General features: G+C 43.8%; 1 protein-coding gene across 4 annotated transcripts in view; it reads left to right on the top strand.

Moving 5' to 3' along the window:
• The window catches only part of dock11 (dedicator of cytokinesis 11), a 322,191-nt gene that overhangs the window by 163,976 nt on the left and 135,660 nt on the right, over nucleotides 1–22,555 (top strand). For all 4 annotated transcript variants that reach the window (XM_063060509.1, XM_063060507.1, XM_063060506.1 and 1 more), the window contains exons 31-33: nucleotides 7,232–7,410; nucleotides 16,638–16,754; nucleotides 21,873–21,972. In XM_063060509.1, the coding sequence (XP_062916579.1) occupies nucleotides 7,232–7,410; nucleotides 16,638–16,754; nucleotides 21,873–21,972 (396 nt within the window). The remainder of the gene's footprint in view (nucleotides 1–7,231; nucleotides 7,411–16,637; nucleotides 16,755–21,872; nucleotides 21,973–22,555) is intronic.

Raw genomic sequence — 22,555 nt, 5'->3', positions numbered from 1 at the left:
GAAGGCAGAATCTAATAGGAGAGGACAGGCCATAGAAGAAAGAAAAAGTGAGAGGAGCACTAGAGGGAGGTGATGGACAGGCAAGGAGATAAGGTGAGAGAGGGAAAAGGGGATAGGGAATAGAGAGGGGGGCCATTACTGGAAGTTTGAGAAATTGATGTTCATGCCATCTGGTTGGAGGTTACCCAGACAGAACATAAGGTGTTGCTCCTCCATCCTGAGTGTGGCTTCATCACGACAATGGAGGAGAGCATGGATGGACATATCGGAATGGGAAATGGAATTAAAATGGGTGGCTACTGGGAGTTCCCGCTTTTTCTGGTGGACGGAATGCAGATACTTGGTGAAGCAGTCTTCCAATCTATGTTGGGTCTCACCAGTATACAAGAGGCCACACTAGGAGCAGTGGATACAATAGATGACCTCAACAGACTCACAGGTGAAGTGTAACCTCAACTGCTAGGACTGTTTGGGCCCTGAATAGTAGTGAGGGAGGTGGTGTAGGGGCAGGTGTAGCACTTGTCATGTATTATTTTTTTTTAAAAAACGGAAGCTCTTTTGGATGCTGAAGAAGAGCAGAGAAAACTGAAGGAAGCTGAGCAATGTCAACTCAGGGAGTCTCTGTGGGATGAATGGGAGGCCTGTTTGAAGTAAACTTGCACACAATTCTACTCGAGGGTTTGCAGCAGAGGCTTCAAGACTGTTGAAAAAGTGGAAAAAATCTTCAGTGAAATACTGGTAGTCTCTTTTTGGGTTAATGTTGAGAGAATAGACTCTTTGAAGGAGAAGAATGAAGACAGTAAAAGTATGAAGACATGATGAATTGTTCAAAGAGAACGCAGGTGCCTTCGAAGCTATGGATAAATAGACTGATAGTCCCTCAGTGGCATTGTATTTTTCTTGTTTCCAGGTTACTTTCCCCATTTTAGACCCAGCACCTATGATGGCCATGGAATGCTTTCCTCGTTCTTTGACGTAACTCATGGGATGTTTGAGAAATTCCATAAAATCATGCATGATCCCAAATTAAATCTAGAACAGTTTCCTGAGAGAGAAAAGGAAAATGAGACAAAATCACCAGATGAAAAAGATCAATTCATCTGTCGTGAAATGTGTCAGAACTCTTCTGGCTACATGAAGCTTTCCAACAGGTGTGAGAAGTGCAGCAAACTCATGTCCTTGGACTCCTTTGTAGATCACAAACCTTTATGAAATGCATTTGAAAAATCTCTCATAATGGTAGAAAACTTTGCAGAAAGATATTACAATCTAATGGAAGGTTGTCAAGAATGCATGAAAAATAAAACAAAGGAGATTTGTTGGATGGATGTCCAAATTGGCAAATTATACAAAAAGCTCAGATGGGCTTTTCAGAAGTAAAGCCATAATGCTAAGATGAGAAAGCAACATCAGTGCATCCAGCAATTCTGATACCAATGTCACTGTCCAGATACTTGATTCACCTCCATTGACTTTCACCGTCCCAGGATTTGACTGGGATGATCCAGTGCTCTCAGATATATTGACAAAAAAATCAGTGGACTTCTACAACAAGAAGAAGATTGGAAGTCCTACCAACACATCAGCTTAGAAACTATAGAAGCGTGAATGGAACAGATACTTGGTTCACTTGCTTCGAAGACTGCTTCTGTAAATGTTTTAGCGGGTAGCAAATCAGTTTATAGAACAAAGCTACTGAAAATCTTCTGCACCAATGTTGCTGGTCTACTGCACTGCTGCCATTTAACATGGACTATTAATAAACGCTATTGGAAGCAAAAAAAAAACATGAAAACAGGACCACCCCTTCGTGGTCTCGATCTGCAACGCTCACTTTTTGGCATCTTTTATGAACGTCAGCAGTCGGTCATGGGAAAACTAAATTTAGTGCCCCGTGTGTGTGGACTGAGTGGTTTAACACATCTCACAGGCTTGTCTCGACAGGACTGTATGCTGATTCATGCTTTGCCAGAACCAAGCATTCAAGACACTTGACTAGAGCTGTTGGAACTAACCGTAATCCTGCAAGTTGACACATAATCTGAAGACTGTGTGGGCGATAAAAAGATTCTTGGAAAGTGCAATAGCCAGGATAGTGATAGTGTTTCAAGGGCAGAGCATACTTACTTTATACTTATACTATTGTCGCCAAACAATTGATACTAGAACATACAATCATCTCAGCGATATTTGATTCTGCGCTTCCCTCTCCCTGGAGTACAAATCGATAGTAAATATCAAAAATTTAAGTAATAAATCCTAAATAGAAAAGGGAAAGTAAGGTAGTGCAAAAAAACCGAGAGGCAGGTCTGGATATTTGGAGGGTATGGCCCAGATCTGGGTCAGGATCCGTTCAGCTGTCTTATCACAGTTGGAAAGAAGCTGTTCCCAAATCTGGCCGTACGAGTCTTCAAGCTCCTGAGCCTTCTCCCGGAGGGAAGAGGGACGAAAAGTGTGTTGGCTGGGTGGGTCATGTCCTTGATCACCCTGGCAGTACTGCTCCGACAGCGTGCGGTGTAAAGTGAGTCCAAGGACGGAAGATTGGTTTGTGTGATGTGCTGTGCTGTGTTCACGATCTTCTGCAGCTTCTTTTGGTCTTGGACAGGACAACTTCCATACCAGGTTGTGATGCACCCTACAAGAATGCTTTCTACAGTGCATCTATAAAAATTAGTGAGGGTTTTAGGGGACAGGCCAAACTTCTTTAGCTTTCTCAGGAAGTAAAGGCACTGGTGGGCCTTCTTGGCAGTGGACTCTGCTTGGTTGGACCAAGTCAGGTCATTTGTGATATTGATCCTGAGGAACTTAAAGCTTTCGACCTGTTCCACTTGCGCACCACCGATGTAAATGGGGTCGTGCAGTCCGCTACTCCTTCTGAAGTCAACAACCAATAACTTACTTTCTGAGATAATTTTGAAGGACTTCCTTGGATCTGGATCAGTGTGTAAATATATGTTAAGAAATCACATGTCATTTAATTTCATTCAAAATTGTTGCTTCCATTTGCAGGGGCAATTAATTTTATCTCCATTTACCATTAAAAGTAAATTCATTAATTTTGTATGCTCTTACCATTTAGTTGAAGAAAAATCGATTATTTTTTTCAATTTCACTTGTTGACAGCACCCTTCCTTCAATTTCAAAATTTGTGTTGCATCAGGATTCAGCACTGACTGAATTGCTTCATGGACCAATGTTTAAAATTGTTTTATTTATTCATCTGTTGAGAACAAGTGAAACTAGAAAGGCCACCACTTCTTGCCCATTACAACATTTAAAAGTTAACCATTGGTAGGCCTGGAATCACTTACTATCCAGATTTTTAGTGAACCAGAATTTTTTTAACAAAATTCCAGTTATTGTATGGTCATTGTAACAAGACTAGTTTTTTTTTGGTGGGTAGAGGAATAATTCCCAGGATATTATAGAGTTGCCATGCTGGGATTTGAAATGTGATCTCTGGATAGTTCGTCCAGCTTTCTATGTTACTAATCCATTAACTTGTTCTCTAACAGAAAGTAGTTTAAAAACCAACCAGCTTGTCACATGGAGTCATATATATATATATATATACAGCACAGAAATTGGTCATTCAGCCCATTACAGCTATGCTAACTTTTTGACATCTACACCAATTCCAATTTGCCCAAAAATTTATTTGACACCTAATACACTTTGAGTGGCATCGTGGATCAGTTAGTAGAACTGTTATCTCATGTCTCCAGAGGCACTAGGTTTGAATCCTGACCTTTGGTGCTGACTGTGGGATGTTTGCACATTTTCCCTGTGACTGTGTGAGTTTCTTCCACATTCCAGATGAGCTGTTAGAAAACTGATTGCCTAAGGTAAATTGCCCCTATTTGGTCATAGTTGGAAGCAGGGTGAGTTCATGGGAATGTAAAGAGAATATAAGTTCAAAGTATATTTATTATCAAAGTACTTATATATCACCATATACATTCCTGAGATTCATGTTCCTGTGGTCACACCCAGCAAATTTATAGAATAGTAACTCTAACAGGGTCAATGAAAGATCAACTAGAGTGCAGAAGAGAACAAACTCTGCAAATGCAAATATAAATACATAGCAATAAATAACAATGGCATGAGGTAACAAGATAGAGTCCTTAAAGTGAGACCATCAGTGTGGGAACAACTCAACGAATGGGCAAGTGAGAGTAGTGATCCTGTTCGTTCAAGGGCCAAATAGTTGAGGGGTAGTAAATGTTCTTGAACCCGGGGGTGTGAGTCCTGAGGCTCTTGTACTTTCTACCTGATGGCAATAGCGAGAAGAGAGCATGGTCTGGATGGTAAGGATCTCTGATGATGGATGCTGCTGGAATTCCTCTGACAGCATTTCTGTGTATGTAAATGGATCACTGTAGTTGATTGTTGCTACAAACTGAGTGGGCTAAAGAGCTGGACTCTATCCTGTATGACTTTATAACTACATTATTATCTGTTGCTTTTCATTGAAATGTGCTCTTGGAACATTAGTCCAGACTCTCAGATTACAAGTGTATAACCTGTTTCCAGTACAATTGGTATTTTTCTCTCTCCTCGCCCCCACCCCCACCCATTTGGCCTATTGAGTGCTTCGCCATTCAATCATGACTGATCCTTTTTCTCCCCCTCCTCAGCCCTATGCCCTACTTCCCAGCCTTCTCCCCATAACCTGTGATGCCATGGCCAATCAAGAACCGATCAGTCTCTACTTTAAATACACCCAATGACCTGGCCTCCACAGCTGCCTGAGGTAACATATTCTACAAATTCAGCACCCTTAGGCTAAAGAAATTTCTCTGCAACTCCGTTTTAAATGAACACCCCTCTATCCTGAGGCTGTGACCTCTTGTCCCAGCTCTTGTATTCTAGACCTCTTGAAATGAATGCTAACATTTCATTTGCCTTCCTCACCACTGACTCAACCTGCAAGTTAACCTTTAGGGTGTTCCGTACAAGAACTCCCAACTCTCTTTGCATCTCTGATTTTTGGATTTCCTCCCAGTTTAGAAAATAGTCTGCACATTTAGTTCTTCTACCAAAGTGCATGACCATGCATTTTCCAATGTTTGCCTCCTTCTTGCCCACTCTCCTAATCTGTCTAAGTCCTTCTGCAGCCTACCTGTTGCCTCAACACTACCTACCCCTCCACCAATCTTCATATCATCTGCAAACTTGGCAGCAAAGCCATCTATTTCATCTTTTAACTCACTGATATACAGCATAAAAAGCAGTCCCAACACTGACCCCTGCAGAACACCATTAGTCACTGGCAGCCAACCAGAAAAGGATCCTTTCATTCCCACTCATTGCCTGCTACCAATCAGCCAATGCTCTAACCATGCTAGTAATGTTCCTTGATACCATTGGCTCTTAACTTGGTAAGCAGCTTCATGTGTGGCACTCGTCAAAAGCCTTCTATCTCTCCTACTTGTAATCTCCTCAAAGAATTCCAACAGGTTCATCAGGCAGAATTTACTTTCTCTCTATCAGATTTCTAGTTGAACTCAATCATATTGTGATGACTGCCTCCTAAGGTTTCCTTTGCCTTAAACTCCCTAATTACCTCTGGTTCATTACATAACATCCAATCTAGTATAAATGATCCCCTAGTAGGCTCAGCGACAAACTGCTCTAAAATGTCATCCGTAGGCATTCAACAAATTCACTCTCTTGAGATCCATTGCTAACCTGATTTTCCCAATCTACCTGCATGTTAAAATCTCCCATGACTATCATAACATTGTCCTTTTGACACACTTTTTCTATTTCCTGTTGTAATCTGTAGTCCACATCCCAGCTACTGTTGGAAGGCCCGTATATAATTGCCATCAGAGTCCTTTACCCTTGCAGTTTTCTAATGCAACTCACAAGGATTCAACATCGTCTGATCCCATGTCACATGTTTCTACTGATTTCATGCTATTCTTTACCAGCAAAGCCATGCCAGCCCCTCTGCCTATGTTCCTATCCCTCCAATACAACGTGTAACCTTGGACGTTCAGCTCCCCAGTACAACCATCCTTCAGCCACGATTCGGCGAAGGCCACAACATCATACCTGACAACCTGTAAAACTGCAACAAGATCATCCACCTTATTTCTTATATCCCATGCACTGAGATATAACACTTTGAATACTATATTTGCTGCCCTTTTAAAATCTGCATCCCTAATGCACTGATACTCACCCTACAAACTGCAATCTTGTCCTATCATCTGCTTGCCATTCCTGACAGTCTGAGTGCATGCTGTCTTTGCTTTTTTTAATAATCCGTCCTGTCCTGAGTTCCTTCACTCCAAATCCCATCCCCTTGCCAAAATAGTTCAAACCTTTCCCAACAACTCGAACAAACCTGGCCGCGAGAATATTGGTTCCTTCTCGGGTTCAGGTGCAGCATGCACTAAGTGATAAGTTACAGTGGCCAATTGAGCAGCCCACACATCTGTGGGATGTGAAAGAGAATAAAAAGACTTGTGGAGGGGCGGGGGGGATTCACACAAACTCTAAGAGACTATGGTTGTAGGAATCTGGAGAAAAGCAAAGCAAATTGCTGGAGGAACTCAACAGATCAAAGAAGTATTCTTTTGCTTCCACAGATGTAACCTGACTTGCTAAGTTTCTCCAGCAACGTGTTATTTCTAAATACATGCAGTCACAGGGGCAAACTCAACACAGATAGCACTGGAGGACGGGATTAAACCTGGCTCCCTGGAACTGTGAACTACTATCACCTGTCCTTATAAACTGACTGGATTCACCAGATATCCATTACAATGCTCATTGCTGTAAAAATTCATTACTTTCTTTTAGAGATGCATTTCCTTGTATGTTCTGATATACATGTGATAAGGAACCTGAAACAGCCCATTGTCGGCAATGTCGTGCTGGATCATTAATACGCCATTTCCAGATTCATGGTGTCCTTTCTATAACTGGGTGAAGAGAATTTCATGTGTATTCTCACCGGTGTCTTGTACGGTTACAATGTGAAGTATCAACTCTTGTTCTCAGTGCCCTAACTGGTGAAAATAAGAATACTGTATTCCTTCTTCACCACCTTGTCAAGGAACTATGTACATGTACCCCTCGGTCTCACCACGAACTGCTTCCATTTCATAATATCCTTCCTTAAAAATGAAAAAGAATACCATGCACAGGTGTACATTGATTTAATTCTGCATCTTTGCTTCTTTTTAAAAAGAATGTTTTTGTCTATTTCTCATAGATCTGCAACTGGAGTACACTCTCTCTGATGACTTCTGCAGGCATCACTTCCTGGTGGGTCTTTTACTCAGGGAGCTCACTGGTGCTCTCAATGAGTCTCGGGACATCCGACACATGGCCATTGCCGTTGTCAAGAGCCTGATAATGAAGCACTCGTTTGATGCCCGATATCCACACAAGGTACAAAGGCTGCGGTTATTTCTACGTTGTGAACTGCTGTAGAAGGAGTATTGACCCTGTGCACGGCAGACATGGTCTTGAGTATTGACATCAGTGAAGAAACTGTATTTTGGGTCCACACGGATATGTGGATTCATGTGGTTTTGTTCCTTGTTTACATCCCAGCTTTAGTATAGTGGATAGGAGTGAATCCTGCATTGATCTGTTGCAAGACGTGAGATTCACATTCAGCCACATTGAATTCACAATTTTATCTTTGTAAAACCACTAGGAGTTGAAAATCACTTGGAGCTTCGACCACAAGAAGCAGAAGCAAAGGGCAACATTTAGTTTCTCCTGCCATTCATGGCTGATTCTTTAATCAGTTTCATGTAATTGCACTAATCTCATATCCCTCAACTACCTTCATCTTCAAAAGTCTATTGAACTTGACTTTGAATATACAAAGGTACTTAGCAACCAAGTCTCCATACCCTTTGGATGTTCCAAAGATGCGTAAAGATATCCCAATCCTATCAAAACTTTTAAGAATATTATGTGTTTCCATGAGATCACTCTCATTCTTCTAAATCACCGAGAATACAGGCCCAGTCTTTTGAATTTCTCCTTACACAAGAATCTCACTACTATCTAGTAGGGAGACCAGATCCATGCAGAATTTCTCACCTGTAGTCTCAGCAGCCTCATATATAGTTGCATTTGTACTAGAGTCCTACAACTGTACAGCACAGAAATAAGCCCATGAGCCCAACAGATCCATGCTAACCTCTTTGCCCATCTACACTAATGCCATATGTCCACTTCAGAACCATATCCTACTGTGCTTGTTTCATTCCACTGCTCGCTGGAAAGGCATCAGGAGTTGCTCCACTGAAGCAGACAGTGCTGTGCGTGTCCTTGTGGAAGGATGGTATGATGCTGCACAGTCCTTGGGGGTGGGGGGACGCGGCAGCCAATCTTTAGCAGGAACTTGAAGAGTCCTCTTCTACTGACAATGTCGAACACCTTGGTCAGATCATTGAAGGCTGGGTACAGTGGGCTTCTCCTGCAGCTGGTACAGTGAGAAGGTCATGTCCTCTCTGGACTTAGTATCAGCTCTGCAATAACACATGCCATTGTAAACTCTGCAAGTTGATGACCTTTCATCAAAACTTCACAGTTCTGCTACAAACCAGAGAGATGGTTATTTGAAACTATTGGATTAAAGTCAGGTCTAAGCAAGGACTTGGACCAACTACAATTTGCCTGATAATCTCTTCTTGGGCTTCCAGCCAGGTACAGGTATCAATTATGACAGACATTTCGATGACAGATTTTGCTATCTTCACCAGATATCTGCTGTTCATCCCTGATGAAGATGGCAGAGTTTCTCATGAAAATGTCTGTTATAATTGATATTTGTACCTGGCTGGAAGCCCAAGAAGAGTGTATTTGTCATAATCATGAGCAAAGCACTAGATCCTTTTTGCAATTTGCAGATGCAATCTCACTGGCTCTTCATGTGGCCTTGGATCATCTAGAAAATACTAATACTTGCTGACTGCTTTTCATTGACTACAGCTCAGTGTTTAATGTAATCATTCCAACAATTCTGATCAAAAGCTCCAAAACCTGGGCCTCTGTACCTCCCTCTGCAACTGAATCCTTGATTTCCTCACTGGAAGACCACAGTCTGTGTGGATCAGAAATAACATCTCCTTCTCACTGATAATCAACACTGGTGCACCTCAAGGAAATGCCATGGAGAGCATTCTAACTGGCTGTATCATCGTCAGGCATGGGGAGGGGGTCATGGCACAGGATCGAAGTAAGCTGCAGAAAGTTGTGAACTCAGTTCCATTATGGGCACTAGCCTCCCCGGTATCCAGGGCATCTTCAAGGAGCAATGCCTCAAAAGGTGTCATCCAACATTAGGGACCCCTTTCACTCAGTCCGCGCCCTCTGCTCTTTGTTGTCATCAGGGAGGAGGTACAGGGGCCTGACGGCACACACTCAGCGATTCAGGAACAGCTTCCTCCCCTCTGCCGTCAGATTTCTGAACGGACACTGAAACCCTTGAACTTTTCTCGCTTCTTGCACTACTTATTTAATTTAACTTATGTTACGTACCCCGTAACTGGGTTGCCAAACCAGCAGAAATGGATCAGTCAGTTGGAGTCTGGATTACTAGAACTAAGAAAGTTTTATTAAAGAAACAAGCAACACAGTAATCGAAAGGATAATAAATGCAACAGTTCAGCAATGATAAACACACATGTACACAGAATTAAGATAACAGGATCAATCAAGCTCTGTCATTGTCTAGGGGTAAATGACCAGTTTCAAAGTGATGCAAAGTTCAGTTCAATTTAGTTCAGTTCAGTTCGCAGTAATCGCTGCCGTGGGAGATGGTCAGTGGGGGGAAGGAGAGAGAGAGCAAAACAAATGAATATTCAAACGGCTTCCACACACAGACCTTCGATATTCTTCGCAGTCAGCTTTCGTGCGAGCCCTTTGTGATGTCATCTGAGGTCACTGACCGTGACCCCTCCGTTTCCAGATACGATCATTTCTCTGCGGTGAACCTGGCACCCAGGCAAGGGTGGACACACACCAGGTTCCCGCCGATCGTGCCTTTCCACCCTGTGCGTCTATGGCTTGGTCTCGCGACCAACCGTCCAAAACTTCCCACCGACTTGTGGGAGAAGCACCGCTTCCAGGGTCTCGTTACCTCGGGGTGTCGTGTGTGTCTTGCCTTAGCGAACCTGTCCCTTTTTATCCCCCTGCTGGGGTATCGCCTGTCCATCACTTCAAACAGTTCAGGGTTCAAAGGGGGAGCCGATCTTGACAGCTCTCCTTCCGTTACTCTCTCCCGTCCCTTCATTAACATCTCCAGCTGCTGCTCCATTGTTTTCCTTATCTCTCTTTCTTCTGAAGACAGGTGGCAGACCAACTGCTGATCCCACTGGTGCCAGCCCAGGCCAGCTAACATCTTAATTTATGTGTATTCTCGTCACACTTCCCACCTTTAAGGATTTTTACCGGGGTAAAAATTACAAACATGAATACATTATTTGATACACACAAATATACATCTTTATCAGCTATTTGGCTAATACAGCGAATTTGAAGTTGTCAACACCTGACAGACAGTCAGCCATCACATTTTCTGTTCCTTTTATATGTGTTATTAATAATCCCTTAGACCAGGCTCCAACTTAGCAAACTTCATAGTGGCCAAAAACACTGATGAATTGCGATCAATGTAACCTCTCATTGGGTTCGTCCCGGACCACAATAACAAGGGTCGTCCCATTCCGACTTAGTTTTCTCTTGCAAGGGCTTAGTAGGAGGGGGAGGGGTAGTAACCGCAGAGTTATTGCAAAACTTCCTACAGTACCCCACCATCTCCAAGAGCCTTCTGAGGGCCCTCTTGTCTGTCGGGGTTGGGATGTCAGAGATAGCCTGCACTTTAGCTTGCATCGCTGCCAGCTGCCCCTGTGTCACCACAATTCCCAGGTAAGTGACCTTCGTGTGGCCGAACTCATTTTTTTCAAGGTTCACTATCAAGCTGGCTTCAGACAGCCGTATTACATCGCCAATACACACCTCTGTGTTCGTCAGCCCTTTCGTCACTGAATTACTCATTCTATAGGGCTGTTGCTCACTAGGCTGGCCTAGCGTAACAAGCACCACCCAACGTCCCAGTTCTTTGCATCGCCTCAGGACAATCAAACACACGTGTGCGAGTCGTTTAATTACTTCTCCTAAAGAGTCGCTTTGTTCGGGGATTAAGGGAGAGACCTTATCAGCAGAGCTGGCCAAAACAATAGCCTTCTCCCATCTGGTCGATACCATACTCATCTTTTCAAAATGGTTTTTTTCCTCTTATCAGGGGGACCCTAGCTTCATTGATTTCTGCGCTAACACCGACTAGATTTGTTAGCATATCAAAAGACTGTGACCGTCTCAGTTCGCGTCTGCCATGATCAATAACATCCTTCCTCCTGGGCAGCCGGTAAACCTCTTTCATGATTCCACCAACTGTTTCCTCCAGCACCGCAAAATGTCCACGGGGGGTACCTTGTGGGCCAGGTTAAAAATCTCATCCCCATAACTCTTTTGCACCACCCCCCATTCCTCATCTGCGGGTACGGTACTTGGTCTCCCTTTCTTCCTTAGCACTTCCTCCTCCACACAATAGCCTACTGGTTCCCTTGTTAATTCTGCATCAGGGAGAGCTGTCTCTCCCAAAACCATCAGCCCCTCGTCTCGCTCCTGTGCCTGCACAAATTCTTTCCTGGCTAACGCTAAGTCTGTCTCAGCTCCCTCACTACCTCTTGTTTCACTACACTCCTTCTTTTCACTTTCTACCCCCTTCTCGTACAAGGCCGGCAGAAACGTCTCAGCTAAATTTACTACCGCAGTCCAGTGATGAACCTGTGAGTCCATGGGCGGGGCCTCAATGCTGGCAGGCTGACCTGTCAATCTCACTGCTGGGAACATGATTCCCCCGGTGAGGTCATTACCGAGCAAGACTTCCATGCCTTTCATCGGTAATTCGGACCTCACCCCAATCGTGACTAGTCCAGAGACCAGGTTGCTTTGTAAGTGTATCTGGTGCAAAGGGACTGCCTCTGTCCCTTCCCCAATACCTTTGACCTTGACCTCCCCAGTCTGGGTCTCTGAGCTAAACTCTAATACACTCTTCAGTATCAGTGACTGACACGCTCCCGTGTCTCTCCAGATCCGCACTGGAACTGGTTTTAACCCCTCCTTCACTGACACCAATCCGGCTGAGATAAACCTCTCGCGCCCTTCCTGAACTTTGGCAGACCTGTCCCCTCCTAGCGGTTCGTTTACCAGCTCGATACAGCCAGTCAAAATCACCATTTTTCCTTTTCCCGTCTCCTTCTTTGAGGCAAAGCACCTGGACGCAAAGTGTCCGACTTTCCCGCAATTATAACAGATGACCCCAGGAGACTTCCTACCAGACTGCTCCCGGTCTACCTTATCCTTCTCACTAGTCCCCGGTTTACTTTCTGACTTTTCTGGTGGACTCTCCCCGCCGTCCTGACTACCCTTCTGGTAGCCTTTACTCGGGGCAAACTTCATTTTATGCGTCAACGCATACTCATCTGCTAACTTAGCAGTTGCGGCTAACGTGGCTGCCTCTTTCTCATCTAGGTAGGGTCTCATACCCTCAGGGACACAACCTTTAAACTGTTCAATCAGGATCAGCTGTAGCAGTCTGTCATAATCCCCCTCTACCCCCTTCGAGGTGCACCAACGCTCACAACATGTCTGCATCTCATGGGCAAACTCTAAGTACGTGCGGTCCCACTGCTTCCTCGCATTCCGGAACCTCTGCCGGTATGCCTCCAGGACCAACTCATAAATCCTGAGGATGGCCTCTTTCACCACCTCATACCTCTGGGCATCTTCCGCGGACAAAGCTGAGTAAGCTTATTGGGCTTTCCCTTTCAGTACACTCTGAAGCAAAACAGCCCACTTATCCCTCGGCCAGTCCTGACTGGTAGCAACTTTTTCGAAATGGAGAAAGTACTGATCCACATCGGTATCGTCAAATGGGGGAACCAGCCTAACCTCCTGGGTCACCCGGAACCCTCCACCTTGGTTCGGCACGGGCCCCTGCTCTGCCCTTATCCTTAACTTCTCCAGCTGGAATTCCCTTTCCCTCTGTTTCTCCTCTCGCTCCAACTGTCTCTCTCTCTCTCTCTCTCCTGCCTTTCTAACTGTTTCTCTTTCTCCCGCCTTTCTAACTCTCTCTCCTGCCTTTCTAACTGCTTCTCTTCGTGTTCTAGCTGCCGTACCCGGAACTCGTGCTCGAGTCTCAGTTTTTCAAGCTGCACCTGTACCGCGTCTCCAGCAGGTTTTTCAATAGACACCACCTCCAGCTCCCCTTGGGGAAACACACCTTTAGATACATAGTGCTCTACAATAGCTCTGTGTATCTCCTCTCTCCTCATTGTCGACTTCCCCTTAGCAAGATTCAACCGTTTGGCCACAGCTACCAATTCCGTTTTCCTGGCATCCTCTAATGCCTCCAAGGTCGGCGCCTTTATAAATTCCTCAGCCTCCATTTCTGCTGTTTGTCTTTTCTTTTGGGAATTTTAACCCAATCAATTTACTCCGTCCCAAATTTAGCGTTCAAAATCGCGGACGAGAACCCCACTTATGTTACGTACCCCGTAACTGGGTTGCCAAACCAGCAGAAATGGATCACTCAGTTGGAGTCTGGATTACTAGAACTAAGAAAGTTTTATTAAAGAAACAAGCAACACAGTACTCTAATCAAAAGGATAATAAATGCAACAGTTCAGCAATGATAAACACACATGTACACAGAATTAAGATAACAGGATCAATCAAGCTCTGTCATTGTCTAGGGGTAAATGACCAGTTTCAAAGTGATGCAAAGTTCAGATCAATTTAGTTCAGTTCAGTTCGCAGTAATCGCTGCCGTGGGAGATGGTCAGTGGGGGGAAGGAGAGAGAGAGCAAAACAAATGAATATTCAAACGGCTTCCACACACAAACCTTCGATATTCTTCGCAGTCAGCTTTCGTGCGAGCCCTTTGTGATGTCATCTGAGGTCACCGACCGTGACCCCTCCGTTTCCAGATACGATCATTTCTCTGCGGTGAACCTGGCACCCAGGCAAGGGTGGACACACACCAGGTTCCCACCGATCGTGCCTTTCCACCCTGTGCGTCTATGGCTTGGTCCTGCGACCAGCCGTCCACATCTTCCCACCGACTTGTGGGAGACGCGCCGCTTCCAGGGTCTCGTTACCTCGGGGTGTCGTGTGTGTCTTGCCTTAGCGAACCTGTCCCTTTTTATCCCCCTGCTGGGGTATCGCCTGTCCATCACTTCAAACAGTTCAGGGTTCAAAGGGGGAGCCGATCTTGACAGCTCTCCTTCCGTTACTCTCTCCCGTCCCTTCATTAACATCTCCAAATGCTGCTCCATTGTTTTCCTTATCTCTCTTTCTCCTGAAGACAGGTGGCAGACCAACTGTTGATCCCACTGGTGCCAGCCCAGGCCAGCTAACATCTTAATTTATATGTATTCTCGTCACACTTTCTAAAAAAATATATACTTACTGTAATCCAGTTTTTATTATTATGTATTTTCATGTACTGCTGCTGCAACAACAAATTTCATGACCTATGCCAGTGATATTAAGCCTAATTCTGATTTTGATTCACTTTCGGGTTCAGGGGGATGTGACACGCCCTGCACAAAGATGGCTCAGTGGTTCCGTGATGAAATGAAGTGTTGTTTGAGCTTGCATTGTGTACCTTTGGAACAGTGTAAGATGCAAATAACAGTAAGGTCAGTGTGGGAGGGGTAGGGAGGATTAAATTGTTTTATTTTGGCACTAGTTTATAGTCATGTAGAGCTACCATATCATTGTGTAAATGCAGATTTTGACCACTAAGTGCCGCTATGGGACCATTTCTTGATCTTAATGCAAATATTGTTTTTTCTCTATTTCCTTATGACGTAGAAAGAGGCCATTTGGCTTGCATGGAATTCCAATCAATCCCATCCCCCCACACATTTCCTGTATTGTGTTTTTTCTCATTTCTATCACTCACCCCAGATGTTCCTACCACGCGCCCACATTCAGGGTGAATCCTAGTGGTCAATTAACTGACTGACTTGATGATTGTTGGGATTTGGGAGGAACGTATTGGATGCCTCTGACTTTGACATCATTACTGTGGTCAATGTCTTTTGCTGCCCCACCCCCCCCCCCACACTTATTTTTGAAAATCTATCACAAAACTCCTTCTTATTCACCACAAAGTTTTTGTTTGGGGTTTGGTACCATATACTCATTCTGGAACTGTGCCCAAGCCCTTGGAGAACACACTTGCATAACTTCACCTGGCATTTGTTATGAGTTGATTTCTTGAACTGCAGGCAATCTCATATCCACTTTAATTCAATTATGTGGGATTTTGTAAAAAAAAAGTTGAAATTTTGTATTTGCAACATCAACTGCATTGCTGTATTTATAAATCTCTATCAGCTTGCCACTCAGCCTGCATCGCTACAGAGAAACAATCCAAGTCTTGTATTATTGTTTATTTTATTCAGCGATGCTGGATGGAACATGCCCTTGTGAAACAACTTGCTACCCAGCAACCTGTCATTTAACGCTAGCTTAGTCACAGGACAATTTAAAATGACAAATTAACCTAATACCCAGCACCCAGAGGAAATCCATGCAATCACGGGGGTCGGGGGGTGGGGGGAATCGTATAAACTCTTAACAGATGGTGCCAACATTGAACTCTGAAGTCCGATGCCCCGAGTTTTGCGCTATCCACTCCACTACTGTGGTGCCTGGCATTTACTGATGCCCAATTCTCTCTAATCCAGGAAACCTCCTTGGTGAATCTCTTCCGTACCCTTTACAAGCCCTACGTATCCATCCTGTAGAGTGGTGACCAGAACTGTATAGAATATTCCAAACGTAGTCTAACTGGCATTTTATACATCTGTAATATGATTTCCTACTTTAATTCTCAATGCCCTAACAGACACATGCCATGTGTCTTCTCTCCCTCTCTGTGCACTTGTATTGCCAGTTTCAGGAAGCCATGGATTTTTATTCCAATGTCTTTCTGTGCATCAGTGCTGCTATGGGTCTTGGCCTAAATCCATCCATGCCTCACGTGATAGAGGACATCTCCAGCTGCACCGCTCTCCCTTGGTACTACACCGGAGTGTCAGCCTGCGTTTTGTGTTCCTTGCCCTCTGTACTCTTCCCTTACAAAATCCAGAGCGATGGTCCAGTACAGTGGTGAATGAATGCTGCCCTGTTAGAGCTGCCAGCTTTTATCTGTGGACTAGACTGGGGAGGTGCCTTTAGATTGAGCATGGAGTCAGGTACATTGAAGATCAGTGGCCAGGGAGTATTGGTGGAGTGAGGAAGGAGTGCAAAGTGTGAACTGTGCACAACAGTCTTAGCAGTGCCACTTGTCAGAGAACTGAGTGATCATGGTCAGGGGCATATCAAAGAGATACAGAAGGGCCGAAATGCCTTGTAAAACCTGCCTCTGTCTGGGTCAGGTACATGTTGTACATGACAAAGGTTTTATTTTGTGATACCTTTTTCCTCCTTTCAGGACTCGCCAGAAAAAAATTCTGATGCACCAAAGTGAAGTCTTCCATTTTTAACTGAAGTTTAACAACTTAATTCATGTATTTCAGAACCAGCAGGCAAGAATAGCCCTCTTGTACCTACCACTTCTCAAAGTGATGTTTGAAAATGTTCAGCGGTTCATCGTAAAAGATCTGTCTTCTCTCAGCATGACCTTCTCGAATGCCGTAAGTGCAAGGCCCTTCTTCGCTCCGTGTTGTGGTGTCTTCCAGTGCTGCTGTGCCGCAGCTGCAGAAGAAAGCATGCTAGATGCAAATATAAAGAGAATTACTGACCTGTAATCAAGCATACCTTCCTCAGTATGAAGCCTGATTGCATTTCAGATGTTTCCAGGGAAGGTAGTGCAACATTGTGCAAGAAGTACTATACAGACATTTCTCGATTTGGAAAAAGAGGTGTGTTCCTGTAAAGTACTTTATTTTAAAAAATAGAAAGTTGAGAGGGTTAGATAGGTTTATTGTAGAAACTGTGGTGCAGTGTATTCACTCACATGCTTCCAGCTTCACAAATTGAAGGCATGTATCCCAAAGGTTCATTTAGAATACATCCAGAGTGTACAAAGTAGAACATCTGTGTCTAATTATCTTGGGGCACCACGACCATGATAATGTGGGGAAAATCCAATGGACAAAGAAGGGGTGGTCTGAACACACATGTCTTATTTGAAAGATGCGCCTGGCTCTGTGCTGCACTGACGTGTCAGTCTGAATCTTGCCAGGAAATTGTGGAGGAGAAAGAACTGGTGGGAATGGAATGTATCAACTCCTAAAGGTGAACGGGAGTGAACATTTTCCGTCAATATTTGAGGAATGAGACATTGCTTGTTTTTGCCTCCGGTGAATAAGTTGTGTCAATTAGAGTGGGATGACTTGGGGAGCCTGATCCCTGGTTTGTGTATATCCTCGTGACAGTACAGCTTATCCAATCTACCCACTCTTTATCCTGCCTCTTCATGTAACTATCTGAATAAACATTGACATTGTAACTACTTTAGCACTTCCTCTGGCAGCATGATCCAGCCACCTACCATCTTCTGTGTAAAGAGCCTGTCTTGTAAATCTCCTTTAAATTGTTTCCCTGTCAGGTTAAACATATGCTCTCCAACATTTCACATTTCCACCCTGGGGAAAAGGACCTTATCTAACCTGCCTATGAGTCTCAGAATTTTTTGAACTTTTATCAGGTTACTCCATAACCTGTTTTGCTCCAGAAAAAGCAATCCAAGTTTGTCCAATCTCTCCTTGTAGGTAATGTTCTCTAATCTAGGCAACATCCTTGTGAACCTGCTCTCCAAACTCTCTGCATCCTTCTTGTAATGTGGTGACCAGAACTGTACACAACGCTCCAAAAACAGCTTAACCAAAGTTGTTGACTGTCAATTGGCTAAGGTACCACAGTTGGAATTTCATGCCTGTAACCATCAGGTAACCATCAGAGCATGTGAGCATGTGTGGGGGGGGGGGGGGCGGAGGCGCGTGGTGTTTGCTGGATTTTCTTCCCAGTGCATTGCAGGAGAATGGTTCCAAGTAGATTGATATCTACTGGATATCAGTGATGTTTGTTTTTGCAGAACATGAAGCAAATTTCATAAATCTAATCACTGCTGGAACCATCCAGACCCCAGTAAAAAAAAAACCTGCTGCTGGACTGAGAATGGTGCATGTTACCCTGGCAGGACCATAAGCTTCCTTTGTGACTGGTTATCCAGATAGGATTTGTGGTTTATGGGGTATTCAGGGCCCCTCCTGTTGGAGAATATTGAGCACCGATAATGACCTGAGGGAAGTACATAATTCCTTGGCACACTGGTCTTATCAGTATAGAAATTGGGATGCTATGTTGCAATTGTACAAGACATAGGTAAGGCTGCACTTGGAATATTATGTTCAGTTTTAATCACCCTGTCATAAGGAAAATACCATCAAGCTGGAAAGAGTTCAAAGAGATTTACAAGGTTGTTGATGGACTTGAGGGGCTAAATTATTGGGAAGTTTGAGAGGCTTTTAGGGTGAATGTATACAATCTTTGTCCAGGGTAGGGGAATCAAGGACTAGAGGGCAGAGGTGAGTGGGGATAGATTTGTAGTAAAATGAAAGGTAACTTCTTTACCTAGGGGGTGGTCTGTATGTAAAGGGAGCTGCCAGGGAAAGTGGTTGAGACAGGTACTTTAATAACATTTTAAAGATATCTGGGCAGGTGTATGAATAGAAAAGGTTTAGAGGGATACGGGCCAAAGGTAGGCAAATAGGACTAGTTTGGCTGGGTGCAGTGGGCAGCCTGGATCAGTTGGGTCTATTTCCAAGCAGTATCACTCTGTGAGCTTGACGTTAAAGATGGATGTCCAGGTGCATCGGAAACTGGGATGGTTCACATGCTTAGGAATTCTTCAACCAAAAAGCTGCCAAGGCAGGTGTGAATTAAACTGTCATGAAAGGACACCAGTTACAATTTTGTTAGCAAAACGTGTTAAAGGATAATGAATAAATCTGGGCAAATGGAGCTGCATTACTGAATTAAGGAGAACTCAGAGTAGCTAAATGGTCATAGTCATAGTCATACTTTATTGATCCCGGGGGAAATTGGTTTTCGTTAAAGTTGCACCATAAATAATAAATAGTAATAAAACCATAAATAGTTAAATAGTAATATGTAAATTATGCCAGTAAATTATCAAATAAGTCCAGGACCCAGCCTATTGGCTCAGGGTGTCTGACCCTCCAAGGTAGGAGTTGTGAAGTTTGATGGCCACAGGCAGGAATGACTTCCTATGACGCTCTGTGTTGCATATCGGTGGAATGAGTCTCTGGCTAAATGTACTCCTGTGCCCACCCAGTACATTGTGTAGTGGATGGGAGACATTGACCAAGATGACATGCAACTTAGACAGCATCCTCTTTTCAGACACCACCGTGAGAGAGTCCAGTTCCATCCCCACAACATCACTGGCCTTACGGATGAGTTTGTTGATTCTGTTTGTGTCTGCTACCCTCAGCCTGCTGCCCCAGCACACAACAGCAAACATGATAGCACTGGCCACCACAGACTCGTAGAACATCCTCAGCATCATCCAGCAGATGTTAAAGGACCTCAGTCTGCTCAGGAAATAGAGACAGCTCTGACCCTCTTGTAGACAGCCTCAGTGTTCTTTGACCAGTCCAGTTTATTGTCAATTCGTATCCCCAGGTATTTGTAATCCTCCACCATGTCCACACTGACCCCCTGGATGGAAACAGGGGTCACCGGTACCTTAGCTCTCCTCAGGTCTACCACCAGCTCCTTAGTCTTTTTCACATTAAGCTGCAGATAATTCTGCTCACACCATGTGACAAGTTTCCTACCGTAGCCCTGTACTCAGCCTCATCTCCCTTGCTGATGCATCCAACTATGGCAGAGTCATCCGAAAACTTCTGAAAATGACAAGACTCTGTGCAGTAGTTGAAGTCCGAGGTGTAAATGGTGAAGAGAAAGGGAGACAAGACAGTCCCCTGTGGAGCCCCAGTGCTGCTGATCACCCTGTTGGACACACAGTGGTCTGCCCCCAGTAACACATTTATTATAGGCATCCATTAGTCTCATGAGACAATGGATTTGCGCCTTGGAAAGTTTCCAGGGCGCAGACCTGGACAAGGGTGTATGGAAGACCAGCAGCTGCCCATGCTGCAAGTCTCCCCTCTCCACGCTACTGATGTTGTCCAAGGGAAGAGCATTAGGACCCATACAGCTTGGCAGAGCAATGTGTGGTTAAATGCCTTGCTCAAGGACACGCACGCTGCCTCAGCCAAGGCTCGAACTAACGACCTTCAAGTCACTAGACGAACGTCTTGACCACTTGGCCACGCGCCAACACATTATACAGCACAAATCCCACATCGATACCACAGCTGCTGACAAAGAAGGCGGTAGAGGTTTGCTGCTCCTGGTAAAGGTTTGAGTTTATTAGAAGAATAAATTCTAAGCTCGTACTGAAGCCCTGTCTCAAAGGACTGAGTGCCTCAATGTCACAGCTCAACAGCATCTTCTCTTGGCAACCAGTGTCCCCAATGTCAATGACACTTAGATCCCAAGGGTAATGTTTTAGGAAGTCAAAGAATATGTGTTAAATGACAATGATTTCTATAGGACAATTAATTGTTTGCCACCTATGGTGTAACATTTACCAACTTGATTTGACAAGGCCTCACAAAATGTTGTTAAAATCCTACTTTGAGCTGTCAGAAGAGATAGTGATTAGAAAACTCACGGTAACGAGCAAAAAAAAAACAAATGAGAAAGATAACGATTTCTCTGGGAGGGTACCAGCAAAGTTGATGGAAGCAGTTGCTCTATTATCAACTGTGGTTATCATCAGATACACAGGTGCAATGAAAACCTTAGTTGCAGCAGCAGCAAGACACATAGCATCATATAAACAGAATTGACAAGAACAAAATAAAAATTATACAAGGGAGAACACACTTACAACAATAAAATCCCATTTAATGAGTGACTGAGCTCAATCTGGTCATGTCATTGTTATACTTCTGTGATTTAAGGTTGGGTCAATGTTCCAAGAACTGAATAGTTGAAGGGAAATAACCTTTCTTGAACCTGGTGTTGTGGGACTTCAGGCTTCTGAAACCAGCCTGATGGCAGCTGCAAGAAGATGACATGGCCTGGATGGTGGGGATGTTTGATGACAGATGTAGCCTTCTTGAGGCAGACCCTCTTATAAGAACTACCGATGGTGGAGAGGCACATACCCGTGATGTATTGGGCTGAGTTCATTACTCTCTGCAGCATCTTGTGTTGTTGCTCTTATGAATTGTCATAGCAGACCACAATGCAATCAATCAATACCTTAAACAGCACATACATCAAACTTCGTTGGAGTTGTCAATAACACACTGAACTTAATCTCTGATGCTGGTGTGCATTCCTTGTAATTGTATTCATGTGCTGGAACCAGGAGAAATCACATGTTATGTTCATGCTTAGGAATTAAAGCTTGCTGACGATCTCTGCTGCAGATTCCCCCCCAGCAGACCAGTGCATATTCGCTTTCCTTCCCTTTCCTTCGTCAACTATGAGAGTGAAATAAATAGTTGTAAGGAAGACTGTATTGGAAAAAGGGCAAGATCATGGATGTGATTTAATAGTACTTACAAAGAGTTACAACAGACATGTTGCATTGAATAGTCAAATTCAATGGTTTATGATTCCTAGATAAATCAAGTAATCAAGTGCAAAAAAAATTAAATTATCAACATTCTGCTGAATATTGACAAACATTTATTTTTACAAAATAGTGTGTTCGAGGTGACTTGGCATTTAGCATCCCAACAACAATTAATGGATCAGCTGCACGCAAATCAGGCATCTTCACCGACAAGGAGTTAACTCCTTCAGGTAAAATCTTAATGATTTAAGTTAACCACTGAACACAGCATAAAGAGTACAGACTTTAAACCAACTGGTTTTCATGTGAGTTGGGTTGAGTTAAGGAACCAACAGTAACATTCTATAAGGTGTAGATTTTCATTACCATTACAATTTATTAAGAAGGAAGAGATTTACTCATTTGCTTTCTTTACTAGGTTTAATCAATGTGGTTTGTGGATTGGACTCTGTAGTTCACATTATGATGTGTTTCTGGTTTCTGGTTTTTTTTAGTTGCTACTTTGGGCAATTTTGAATCTGAGTGGCCTGCAGATAACGAACACTGAGCTGTACTAAATATGCCTAGACTCCTTCAATTTTGTGTTTTATATTCTGTATTTTTCGCTGTTTTTTTCCTGTACGCATGGTTTGATTATTTTATTGCTCATGTGGGGGGGGGGTGATTTTTTTTTTTGAACGGGTTCCATGGTTTTTCTTTTGTGGCTGGCTGTGGAGAGAGCAAATCTCAGGGTTGTACACTGCATACGTACTATGATAATAAATGTTCTTTGAATCTTTAGAATAACTCTGCATACATCCCCACCAGGGTGAG

This window comes from Mobula hypostoma, chromosome 10 (assembly GCF_963921235.1).
Source record: "Mobula hypostoma chromosome 10, sMobHyp1.1, whole genome shotgun sequence".
Classification (NCBI taxonomy): Eukaryota; Metazoa; Chordata; class Chondrichthyes; order Myliobatiformes; family Myliobatidae; genus Mobula; species Mobula hypostoma.
This window is presented reverse-complemented; position numbering and strand designations above follow the sequence as displayed.